This window comes from Nylanderia fulva, unplaced genomic scaffold, assembly GCF_048542155.1.
Source record: "Nylanderia fulva isolate GAGA-0341 unplaced genomic scaffold, ASM4854215v1 Scaffold142, whole genome shotgun sequence".
Lineage (NCBI taxonomy): Eukaryota > Metazoa > Arthropoda > Insecta > Hymenoptera > Formicidae > Nylanderia > Nylanderia fulva.
Genome location: NW_028189644.1, coordinates 50,758 through 64,094, shown reverse-complemented (window position 1 = coordinate 64,094; position 13,337 = coordinate 50,758). Strand labels below are relative to the sequence as shown.

At 40.4% G+C, this 13,337-nt stretch overlaps 2 protein-coding genes across 2 annotated transcripts; both read left to right on the top strand.

Annotated features, from left to right (window-relative positions):
• The first annotated feature begins 279 nt into the window (after positions 1 to 279).
• LOC114941360 (uncharacterized) lies at positions 280 to 1,154 on the top strand. The gene is made up of 2 exons (XM_029316337.1): positions 280 to 307; positions 559 to 1,154. The coding sequence occupies exons 1-2, from the start codon at positions 280 to 282 to the stop codon at positions 1,152 to 1,154; spliced, it is 624 nt and encodes a 207-aa protein (XP_029172170.1).
• A 6,403-nt stretch (positions 1,155 to 7,557) lies between these two features.
• Positions 7,558 to 10,723, top strand: LOC146724218 (E3 SUMO-protein ligase ZBED1-like). The gene is given in 7 exon segments (XM_085480324.1): positions 7,558 to 8,007; positions 8,172 to 9,442; positions 9,599 to 9,767; positions 9,889 to 10,144; positions 10,340 to 10,563; positions 10,565 to 10,680; positions 10,683 to 10,723. Coding segments are annotated over 6 exon segments (2,061 nt in total). The 5' UTR covers positions 7,558 to 8,007; positions 8,172 to 8,187.
• Positions 10,724 to 13,337: the final 2,614 nt, after the last annotated feature.

Genomic DNA, 13,337 nt, shown 5'->3' with positions numbered 1-13,337 from the left:
CTCTGCTGCTGGGTCGCCGCTTCCCTCGACTTGGGATTCTCTTCCGGACTGCGACTCTCTGTGGTTGGTCGCAACCCCATCATTCTTTCTAAGAATCATCACATCACTATCCTCCTCATTCGAAAGGCTCACATTTCCACTCTTCATGGGGGTTACAGATTAATACATAGTTATTTGTCGCAGAAATTCTAGATACTGCGTGCTAACACCACGATCCGACGCGTCGTGCGGAGCTGTGTCACATGCACCCGTCACAATGCTATCACTCTCGAACAGCAAATGGCGCCGCTACCAGAATTTAAAACAGGTATTCCGAGCGCCATCGCCGCCAGAAGTGGTTTCGCATTAGCTGAAGCAGATGCCAGCCGGAACATAGTTGCCCAGGTTGATTGACCTCTGTGTAAGGCTCTGGAAGAGCGACGAGAGGCTTTCCGATAAGAAAGTGTCCGGGCGTCAGCGCCGAGACGTCGTTTGGATCACGCATGTAATTCGCGAATGTCGTTAGCAGTCTCGCCATTCGAACGAAGCCCGCTGTACCGTTTGCGCATTCTGAAGTAGACTCTGCCGGCTACTTTTGGCTGAAGGCCTCACCTGGTCGAGGGATAAAGACTTCCAAGGGATATGTCGCCGTATTTGTGTGCCTCGTCGTGAAGGCTATCCACCTGGAAGTAGTCTCCGACCTAACGACGGACGCCTTTCTAGCTGCCTACCGGCGCTTCGTCGCTCGGCGCGGTCTCTGCCAAGTCTTATACAGCGACAACGGCACGACCTTGAAGGGCAGTGAAGCCGAGCTGCACAGATTCTTTTCTGAGACATCCGCCACCGGGCAAGCTGTGGCAGCTGCGGTAGCCTCCGACGGAGTGGAGTGGCGCTACATCCCGCCCCGCGCTTCAAACTTTGGGGGCATTTGGGAGTCCAACGTTAAATCAATGAAGCGTCATCTTTACAAAGTCATCGGCGACTCTAAGCTCACGTACGAGCAATTTTCGACTGTGCTGGCCAGCATAGAAGCCAGCCTCATCTCTCGACCAATCAGCGCACCAAGCTCTGATCCAAACGACGTCTCGGCGCTGACGCCCGGACACTTTCTTATCGGGAAGCCTCTCGTCGCTCTTCCAGAGCCTTACACAGAGGTCAATCAACGGAGGAAATGAAACGATGTGATTGGTCGGCGTAAGTTACCGCAAGTTAGGCGTACACAAGTTACGCCTCATGTGACGGCACCCTTACATAGCAACCATCGTTATTAGGACTAAAGGATATCGCACACAAATTGCATAAGCTGCATATGCATAGCATAAGACCTTATGGACCAATGAGCATCAAGCATTGAATCACATGCTCGATGTTCATTGGTCCATAAGGTCTTATGCTATGCATATGCAGTTTATGCAATTTGTGTGCAATAGCATTAAAGGCCGCCGCACACACTTTTGCATGACATATAATGTAAGTGTATAAAGAATATGATAGGTTGAATTTCATTATGCATGTGCTGATGGACCAATCAGTGCCCTTATATATGTTCGTTATGAGTTATGAAAAAGTGTGTGCGGCAACCTTATTGCATATAAATTGCATAAGCTGTACATGTATAAAATAAGATCTTATAGACCAATGAACATCGAGTATTGTCGATGTTCATTGGTTCATAAAGTCTTATATGTATATGTACATGCAATTCATGTGCAATAGATCATAAAGCTATCGTACACGCTTTTTCTTTAACGCATAAAGGCCGCGTTTCGTTTCACGTATATACGCGCATTTATCTATAGTATACTATATATTACGTGCACTATATATAAAATAAACGCATTATGCGCATTATGCGTTGAAACGGAACACGGCCAAAATATGCATAAAGAAATTGATTGGCCCATTAGCAAATACATAAGAAATTCAATTAATCGAATTCTTTATGCATGTGTGTGATAACCTTTAGGGTTTAAGCGGGGAGCACACACTTTTGCATAAGCGCATAAGCATATGCATAAGAAATTCGATTGGTTGAATTTCTTATGCATACGTTTATAGACCAATCAAGATTCTTATGCTTACGCTTATGCGCTTATGCAAAAGTGTGAGCTCCCCGCTTAATCCAGACAAATTTGCATAAAAGCATAAACAGATGCATACAAAATTTTTCTAAAGATTAGTTCATAAACATATGCATAAAGCAATGGACCAATCAAATTTCTTATATATGATGTATATGCTTATACATTATTCATACAAATTTGTCTAGATAGGTCCTTAAGTCTGTTTTATTAATTAAAAGGCTTAAGATTTATATTTCGCTTTTATATTTAAGACTATGTTTACACGTCAGGTTTAATAACACATGATTTCTAAAACTGGCCAATTACAGCTATTCTTCTGAAGAATGTAATGATTATATAATTGATCAGCTCTAAAAGTATAGATGTTATTAAACTTGATTTAGACTGTCATATAAGTGTTGTCTAAGATCTTCTTATATTTAAAATCATCTTTAAGCCTATATCAAATTATGGATTAAAGATTAAAAATTGGAATTTAACCAATCAGGATAAAGAAATTTTAATCTTATAATTTCTTTATCTTGATTAGTCAAATTTCAACCTTATTAAATGTATGGATTAAATTTATACAAAATTATATCACAACTGACTATATCACAATTTTAACAATTGTAACAATTTTTATTTGACGATTGACTTTAGGTAATTGTATGACACAAACATTTATAAAAGAAAAATTTATTACACAAGAATAATTTAATCTAATAGTATAGTAAAAATAAATAAAAATTAAATATTTTTATTAATTTAATTTTTTTACGTTATTAATAAAAAATATGTATATTATTAACGTAGCAATTTACACAACTAATTTTTTAGTTTTAAAGATTAAAATACCAATTCTTTTATATTATTATATTATTTATTATTATATTTATATTATATTATTATTATATTGTTATATTATTATATTTATTATTATTTATATTATTATTATCAGCCTTAGTGTATCATTACATTTGTACGACAAATTTTTCAAGTATCGTTAGAGTGATGTGTCACGTGTAGCATCGTCTTCTCTCTGTTTTTGCTGTCGGGTGTTGGTAAGGGAGTCACTGCTCCGCTTCCTTCCTGACGATGGTCACCGTTAGGGAGACACTCCGACGGCCGGACGGTTTGAATAGGGAGGAGAATGATATTTAATTTATTTGCGGATTCTACTGAAGAAGACCCGAAGTGGGTCGAAACGTTTAGAATTTAATAAATGAGTTTGACTTGAGATCTCATTTTAATTTATTAATTTTGTGCATGTCATCCGCATAGGCTCCGATTGCCGTCGAGATTTTATTTTTATTGTAACACAATAATTCGAGCCGAGATTAATAGTTTTTTTATTTTTCAAGTATGTTGATTGACTATGTAGAATAGAAATGTCTAGATTCGAAAATTTTTCTATGCTACAGCCAAGCAATACGTTTGAAAAATTTATTCTACGACAAATGTAATATCAACTGAATATGTCAACTTATTGCACAATAAAATTTTTAGTTTTAAAGATTGGTAGAAATTGATTTGGAAGTAAATAGTAGGTACACTACATACTCTAATTATGTGTGACAACTTAAAAGGTTATAGATGTCGTTACACCTTAAAAGAATTCTTAAAAATTCTTGATTTCTCGTCGAGCAGCGAAGAAATTATTTGTTTCAATAATATATGAAGTGACAGATATAATAGTAGTAGTAGTAGTAGTAAATAGTAAGTGAGAGTGGTTCCATGACTTGGCCCCCGACGGCACCTAGATCTGGCGAGATCCATTGTGTCTCCTCACTCTTGTCTTTAAACTGGGTGGTGTGTACTCAGCCCAGAGTTCTCCACTAGGCTTATGAGTTCCACCACCCTTGTTTTGTCTAATTCTTGGGATTTAAGAAAACTTTGTCCCCAGATCCTGAATCTCTTTCTAGCCAGAGCCGGACATTGGCACAGAATATGTATGCTGTCCTCACAGATATAATAGACAGATATAATAACAATAAGGTAAATTATTTTGAAATATAATATATCATAAGATTATTAAAGAAAATACAAAATCGCATTTAAATATAAATACTGTTATATTCTAATAATTGATTATGTAAATATATAACTTTAAAATACATATGCTGGGTATTGGACAATTTAAATATATTTAAAGTATATATATATATATATATATATATATATATATATATAATATATATATATATATATATATATACAGCGTGTCCCATAATTCGCGAATTACCTTTCATGGTTAGATAGAGCGTGTTAAACTGAATAGGAAAATCCTGTATCATTTTGCGATATTCGCAATAATTATTGAGTTATTGACTAAAATATCTAAACGAATGAGCGGGTAGAAAGCGGTAGGCCGGACTGGGTGTGCATGTCGGATGACTTATTTGTTATATGCCGCTTAGTATCAAAAGTATCATCTTACTTTTCGGCGCTCTACACTGGTCGCCGCTCGCTGCATGACGCCGTCTCTCGATCAAATAATGCTTTCTACCTGCTTATTCGTTTAGATATTTTAATAAATAACTCAATAATTATTGTGAATATCGCAAAATGATACATGAATTTTCTATTCAGTTTAACACGCTCTATCTGCCCATAAAAGGTGATTCGCGAATTATGGGACACCCTGTATATTATATGTAAATATATGAGGTATTCCATTCCAAATCGTGCGTGCGTGCGTGTGTACGTGTATAGTTTATATATATAAAACCAGCATTGAACAGTGTATATAAATTTTATATAAATTTAATATTGTATGTAGTTTTTAAAAAATTTATGTAAAATTTATATTAATTAGTTTGTATAAAATTTATACAAGATATAGTATAAAAAAGATGGGATCGGTAAAATTATATATATATATATATATATATATATATATATGTATATATATATATACATATATATATACAGGGTGTCCGGTAATTGTCGCCTCAATCGTCGTGTGCAAGTAAAGTAAGTTAAACCGAATAGGAAAGTCCTCTACCGTTTTGCGATTTACGTACTAATTATTGAATTATTAAATAAGAAAGATCGGCCAATCTACGCGAATAGAAGCGCGCAACGAGAAGAGACGTCTTACAGTAACACGATACACGAAGATTTTTTGAACACAATTCGTAGACAGTCATCGTTCCCTCTCGTTGTCCGCCACCTTGTCGTGGTGAGAGGGCTCACCCTTCGCAAGAGGATACTCTTGCGAGGGGTGCTAAGAGCGGACCGTACTTCCTGTAGGGAGGTACACCGGGATGCCGTCAAAAGAATTAAGAAGGGGAAAGCCCCTGGACCGGACGGCATCCACGGAGGAATCTGGGCCCTCGCCTTTAGAGAGCTGGTGGAGCCCATGAGGCACTTATACAATGAGTGCCTCAGGGAGGGCTCCTTCCCCCAGGAGTGGAAGAGGGCAACTATAGTCCTAATCCCTAAGGAAGGTAAACCTAGGGATTCGCCCTCGACGTACAGACCTATATGTCTGTTGAACGAGGCGGGAAAGATTCTGGAAAGAATCATCGCTGCCCGCCTCGTCCATCACCTGTCCCGGGATGGTCCGAATCTGGATGATAGACAGTACGGCTTCCGGGCCGGGCGGTCAACTATTGACGCAATCTTGCGTGTCCGCTCGGTCTCGGGGGCCGTCGTGAGGGAAGGCGGGGTGTTGTTGGAGGTCTCACTAGACATTTCGAACGCCTTCAACACCCTGCCATGGCACCGGGTGGGGGATGCCCTAAGATACCACAGGGTTCCCCCCTACCTGGTGTCAATAATCTCGGACTATTTTCGGGACAGGAGCCTGGTCTACGTGGACCAAAACGCCAAGGAGCACAGGGTCGAAGTGTCGTGCGGGGTTCCGCAGGGGTCAGTATTGGGCCCCCTTATGTGCTACCTCGCATACGACGTGACCCTGAGGACAGCCCTCCCCTCTGGCTGTGATGTCATCTGCTACGCGGATAACACACTGGTCATGGCCGAAGGAGACTCCTGAGAGGAAGCAGTAGCGCGTGTTAATATCGCTGTGGCTCGCGTCGTGCGCACAATAGGTGGAATCGGGCTGAAGGTGGCGCCCCAAAAAACGGAGGCCGTCTTTTTCCACGACGGCTCCCATGGGGCGCCCCCCAAAGTCCGAATATTAGTGGGAAACACCCCTGTGGAGGTGAGGACCCAGATCAAGTACCTGGGTCTCCACTTGGATGGCAAATGGGCCTTTGGCGAGCACTTCCGCCAATTGACCCCGAGGGTTGGCAAGGCAGCGATGGCGCTATGCCGGCTGCTGCCGAACCTTGGGGGACCGGACGGAAGGGTTCGCCGATTGTACGCCGGAACCATACATTCCATGATTATGTACGGAGCCCCCGTATGAGCAGAAAAGGTGGAGGCCACCCGCAAACTCAGAGATGTTTGCACCAACTACAAAGGCGGGTGGCCAACCGCATATGCCGGGGGTTCCGTACTGTAAGCTGGACGGCCGTGGGGGTGCTCTCAGGAGTACCCCCTATAGAGTTATTAGTCCGCATGTACGCCGAGGTATATAGGCGTACACGCGGGCTACAAAGGCAAGGAACGGCCGTCACTGAGAGTGTCCGGCGTGCACTGAGGACCCACACCCGACGGCAACTTATAGAGAGCTGGTCCGGCAAGCTGCAAGACCCGCGGCTGCCGGGACAGTGGACCGTCGGGGCCATCCGGCCCTGCCTGGAGCAATGGCTAGGCAGGGCCAAGGGGGGTGTTTCCTACCGCATGACACAGGTGCTCACCGGACATGGGTGCTTCGGTGAGTACCTGTGTCGAATAAAGAAGGAGCGCACGGCACGATGCCATCACTGTGGCTGCGAGCGAGACACTGCCGGGCACACACTCCAGGAGTGTGTGGCCTGGGCGGACGAAAGGGAGGAGCTCGCAGCCACAATAGGAAGGGACCTGTCGCTACCGACAGTGGTGAAGGCGATGGTGGAGGACGAAGAGGCGTGGAAGGCGTTCTCCTCCTTCTGCGAGAGCGTGCTCTTGCAGAAGGAGGAGGCAGAGAGAGAGAGAGGGAGAGGGCTGGGAGAGGTAACTCCCAGCCTTCGGAGGAGGAAGAGGGAGAGGACGATCCGGAGGATGGGGACAGGCCCCCTCTTTTCCCGCCGTCGGCGAGCTTGCTCGTCCGTGGCGGCGGGAATCGGGGGGGGGGGGGCGCGCCCCCGGTGGAGGTAGAGGTAGCAAGAACAAGGGCGGGCCCCCCCTGTTTCTCGCCATCGGCGAGTTCGCTCGTCTGTGGTGGCGGGAATCGGGGGGGGCTCGCTCCCAGCGGCGCAAGTAGACCTTTGCGCCGCCGCGCCACGCCGCCGCCGCCGATAAATTATTATTCGCCGATTTCGCCGCCGCCAATTTTGAAATTTTTGCCGGACGCCGCCGCCGCCGCCGCCGAAAATTAATATGACACGCCGAGAAAAAGCAAAATGCTATATATAGCTCCCTTATCCGGATAAATTTGTAAAATCGCATAAATATATGCATAAGGAAATTGATTAGCCCATAAACAAATGCATAAGGAAATGGACCAATCAATTTTCTTATGTATATGTTTATGCGACTATGCAAGTTTGTCTGGATAGGCTCTTAAGGCCATAACATGTACAAAAATTTTAGTCGTGATCGTAAGGGTGCCGTCACGTGAAGCGTAACTTGCGTAAGCGTATCTTGTGTTAGCCAATCAAATTGTTCAGATACTATACGCAAAATTTTGCATATAATAGCTGAATGATTTGATTGGCTGACATAAATTACGCTTACGCAAGTTACGCCTCATGTGAAAGCAGTCTAAGAGTGAAAAAGGAATGAACGAAGAATTAGCGGGATAGCCGTTTAACTATCGAATCAGTGATGAAAATTGATGGGCGATTAGTTTCCTTAATCCAGCACAATCAGTTTTCGCCGAAAAAGTGGACGAAAAAGAGAAAAATTCTACGTAAGTAATAAATATACTTATATACTTTACTGTATCAACTAATCATAGTCAAGCAATAAAATAGTATAAAACAATCACTGCCTTACTATTGTATGTTTGTGCTACTTAATTTAGATTATTCTGTTATGAAATTATCAGACTTATTGGTATTTTATTGTTCTCAGATTGTTTATATGCAAAATGTCATTTTTCAATGAAATTGAAGAATCAGCTGAAATACAGGATATCGATGAATTCAAAGAAAATAGAAATCTGGTTGTGAACATCGAGAATTCCTCTCGTACTCGAAGTATTGCTAGAGAATATTTTGGAATGCTAAAAGATAATGAGAAAGGTGCTTTCGTTGACAAATGTCATGTATATTGTAAAATATGCTTTATGCATCCTGATGGACGAAAAGTTTATAGATATAAAAAAGCAGTTAGCACAGGAAATTTACTTACTCATTTAAGAGAAGAGCATAATATAAAAACAACACATTTATCAAATGAAAGAATCAATATTAAAAGATTCTTTGAACCTAAACAATCTCAACAATCAAGCAAATCTTCAAAAATTACTGACAAACAAAAAGAATTATTTGATAGCATGACCATCTGGTTTTGTAGAGATTTTATTCCATTCTACGAAGCTGAAAAAAGTGGACTAAGAGATTTTTTAAAAATACATGGTGTTATACAAAACGAATCAGATCTACCACATCCAAGTACACTATCTCGAAGTTCACTCTCAAGAGTGTACAATGACTGCGTATTTGCTGTTAAAGCAAAAATAAATGAAGACAATCCAAGTGCAATTTCTATAACTATGGACGCATGGACTGACAATTATCGTCATATTCCATTTATGACTTTTACATTACATTGGATATCACCTACAGAAACACAGTTGAAATCATGTACGTTACAAACAAGTTTTTTGCCACATCCTCATACAGCGGATAATATTGTTGAAGAATTAAAAAGAGTGCTAACGCAATTTAATTTAAACAACAAGATTATAACTCTCGTAACTGATGGAGGAGCAAATATGGTCAAATCTGCAAAAGATATGAAAGTTGACAGAGTACCTTGTGTTGCACATGGACTCCACAATTTAGTGACAGTAGACACTCTTTTTAAATTACCAGAAATTAATAGTTGTATAACTAAAGCTAGAAGTATTATAAAAATTCTTGCTTTTAAAACTCAAGAAATTGAAAAAACAAAAGAAATTATACAGCAAGAGGAAATAAACAACATACTTGATAATGTTGAAAATCTAGAAGAGATGTTAGAAGCTGATGTAAGATTTAATTCCACACTTAATAGTAATAACGAGCATTCCTATGCGCAGACTTTTCCTTCATTTATGACATCTTCAGGATTACATAAAGATGTATCAACTAGGTGGAATAGTACACTAGAGATGCTAGCGAGTTTACTTAAAAATAAAGGTAAGTTGAATGTGTTAATGCATATATTCAAATGCAGATATAATTTATTTATCTGAATTTGAATATTGCACTTATAATATTAAACTTTTTTGTAAAATATTATTTAATATAATTATATATATTTACTATTAAATATAATTATAATTTATTTTGTAGAAATAGTAATACGCTGCTTGGAAATGCAAAAGCGTTATGATGCAATTCTCACAAATAGTGAATGGAAGAATATTGAAGATATAGCAAATTGTTTAATAAGTATTAAAACAACAACAGAAATTCTTTCTGGAGTAGAATATCCTACAGTAAACTTAGCACTTTTATTTAGGTTTGTTATTTTATTTAGATTTATTAGGTTTAATATATTTTTATATTTTATATCATAAATGTATCTTATTATAAATTTAAAGAAGTTAATTGTTGAATGTGTTGCATAATTTTTTTTTTAGGGCAGAAATTGAAAGCAATATGTGTGAAAATGAAGATGATTCATTTATAATAAAACAATTTAAGAAAACTATTTTACAGAACTTAAAAAAGCGATTTCCAATACACGAAGCCCATGTTTGCGGAGCACTTCTAGATCCGACTCTTCAAAATGTTAAAGGTGTTGCAGAATATCTTGCAGATAAGCAACAATCTGCTGAGGAATTTTTAGTATATATGATCCACAAGATAGTTCCTTTGAATATTAGAAATGAACAGGTAAAATTATTTTAATTAACATTAAGCGATATGTTATTAAACAATATTTAATTATTTAGATCAAATTAATTAGATCAAACAATATTTTAAAAAATTTTTATTAAAATAAAATCATATAGTTTACTAATAAATATAAAATTATTGTTTTTATAATATAATTATATTTTCATGTTTAATTCTGCTTTTTTACAATAGGTATCTAAGAGAGAAACAGATATTTATTCTAATAAATCATGTCAGCTTCTTGGAGTCAAAAAATTACGTTTGGAATTAGCTGCGAAACACGCAAATATTATTCCTCCTGAAGATCCTATTCTTATTGAAGTTAAGAAGTATTTACATATATCAGAATCTATCGAGGATCCTCTACAATGGTGGAATAAAATGAAGTTATCACTGCCAAATTTGTACAAATTGTGGCTGCATTTATGCTATTCCGATCACAAGTTCAGCATCTGAGCGTGCATTCTCTTCTGCAGGTTTACTTATCACAGCAAAACGTTCTGCGTTAAAACCGTCAAAATCTAACAAAATCCTATTATTCATGATAATTTTAAATTAATAAAAGATATATATTAAAATCTATAAAATAATAAGTTATGTATAAGTTTATCCAAAAAACATTGCTACAGTTATATAATTATTACTTGCAATTTCTTATTAATTAATGTATAATTTTTAATGAAAAAGTCTTTCATATGTAAAAAGTTAAAAAGTGATTGATATTTTATTTTTGTTACATATGATATTAATGATTAAAAAATGATGTTATTTTGTGTTTTCACGAGTTTCACAGTTTTTTCACATTAATAAATATATTTTAAAAATAAATATTGTGTTTCATCTTTATTTATCTTATAATCTTATTATAAATGTTATAATATGTATTGTTATATGTACGTAGTTGTACGTAAGTTATATATGTATATGTATGCATAATTATATATTGTTTACTATTTTTATTTATTTATATTATCTGTACTTATTAAAAACAAAAATTAAAGTTTATTCTAAATTAGAGAAATGTAATTAACTTTGAAATTTAATATATAATTTCTATCATTATTGAACATAATAAACAATTAAAATAATTGAAAGGTAAAAGATTTTGAAATGTAAAAGTTAAATAAAAAGAGAATAAAAATAAACTAAAGAGAACAATATAAAATAAAACATATATTTATGTTTCTTGATAATTTTTAAATATTATATATCTATAATCAGTCTGTTTATTAATTATTATAGTTTAATTCCTTTATTTAAAAAAAAAATATATATATATATGTTGACGCCGTTATTCGCCGCCGCCGCCGATAAATTATCATCCGCCGATTTCGCCGCCGCCGAAAGAAAAAATTGTCGGCGAATTCGCCGCCGCCTAACTATTTAGTATCGAACGCCGCCGCCAATATAAAATAAAACGGCGCACAGGTCTAGGCGCAAGAGATAGCCGCGGAGGAGGGGGCGGGCCCTCTCTTTCCCCACCATTGGGGAGAGTGCTCACCCGTGGTGGCGGGGAGCGGGGAGGGTCCGCCATATTCACACCCGCGTCATACAACGCGGGATAAGGTTGCCGGGGGGGGGGGGGTTGGGGACGACTAAGTCCCTGGACTCCCCCCCAAAGACCTCTCGAGAATCGGGGGCGTGAGTGCGCCGCCTTGCCTAGGCGAGGCGGGCGCGGCCGCGCCCCCGAAAGGGAAATCCCCCTGATTGCGGCCGAATCCTAACTCCCAAGGGAGCGGAGGGAGCCGTAATTAGGGGGACCGAGGGGGGGCCACGCGTCTTTGGCGGGCGGGCGCTGCCTGTCCGCCTGGGGCGCCTGGGCCCCCCTCAATGACGGAGACGTGACGCGCGGGGCCCTCTCACCGGGAGCCATAAGGCACCGGTGGGAGGGCAACGTCGTCCACGGAGAGGGTTCCTCTCCTTCTGAGAGGAGCTTCCTGGCGAGGGCTCCCCTAGTGGAACGCCGAACCGGATCACCCCTTTTGGGGGTTCGGGGGATGCGTCCAGCAAGGGAGCGGGGGGCGATGGCTCGAGCGAGAGTTCTCGAGCCATGGCTCCGCCCCTCAAACTCTTTGAGAGGGCGCGGCGTGGGGTCGATGTCGCCCTGCGCCGCAACCGCGAGGTACCCGTACAATGACGGGGGGAGGGTGTCGCCTTCCGCGGCATCCTCCCAAGGAGGGATAAGGCGGAAGGGCGGCCAGTCGGCATGGGATACCAGCATCCTGGCCGTCCCCTGTATAACGCCCGTGAAGGACATTCTCTGGGGTTTTAGTGCGGTAGGTCCTGTCCCGGCTCTCCGGTTCGCCGATTCCGACTCTCCGGCCCGCTACGGCGGACCGGCCAGACGGAGGCGCGGGCCGACCAGGCGGAGCAGGGAGTCCCACATAACCCTCACCTCTACCCGGAGGTAAATGGTACCATGAGGTTCCCCCAGAGTCAAAAAAAAAAAAAAAAAAAAAAAAAAGACAGTCATCGTTCGCTCCTCCTTCCGCTTTGCGGCGCGCCGTGTATCGTGTTACAGTAGGACGTCTCTTCTTGTCGCGCGCTTTTATTCGCGTGGATTGGCCGATCTTTTTTATTTAATAACTCAATAATTATTACAAAAATTGCAAAACGGTAGAGAACTTTCCTATTCGGTTTAACTCACTTTACCTGCACACGATGGTTGAGGCAACAATTACCAGACATCCTGTATATACGAGGGCGGTCCGATAAGTACTTAGCCTACAAAAAAAAAACGAAAATTTTGGAAAAGTGGCGATTTATTTCTCAACATAGTCTCCTTTTAGCTCGATATAATTGACCTAGCGATGCTCCAACTTCTTTAACCCATCTGAAAAATACGTTTTCTCAAGGTCTGCAAAGTAGGCCTCCGTGGCGGCGATGACCTCCTCATTCGACTCAAATTTCTGCCCGGCGAGTGACTTTTTCAAGTTTGGAAACAAAAAAAAGTCGCACGGGGCCAAATCTGGAGAATACGGTGGATGGGGCAGCAGTTCGTAGTGTAGTTCGACCAATTTGGCCATGGCGACGGCGGAGGTGTGAGCCGGTGCGTTGTCATGGTAGAAGAGCACTTTTTTCTTCGCCAAATGGGGCCGTTTTTTCTGCAATTTGGCGTCGAATCGGCCCAATAATTCGGCATAGTAAAGCCCTGTGACCGTTTTGCCCTTCTCCAGTAGTCGATGTAGAT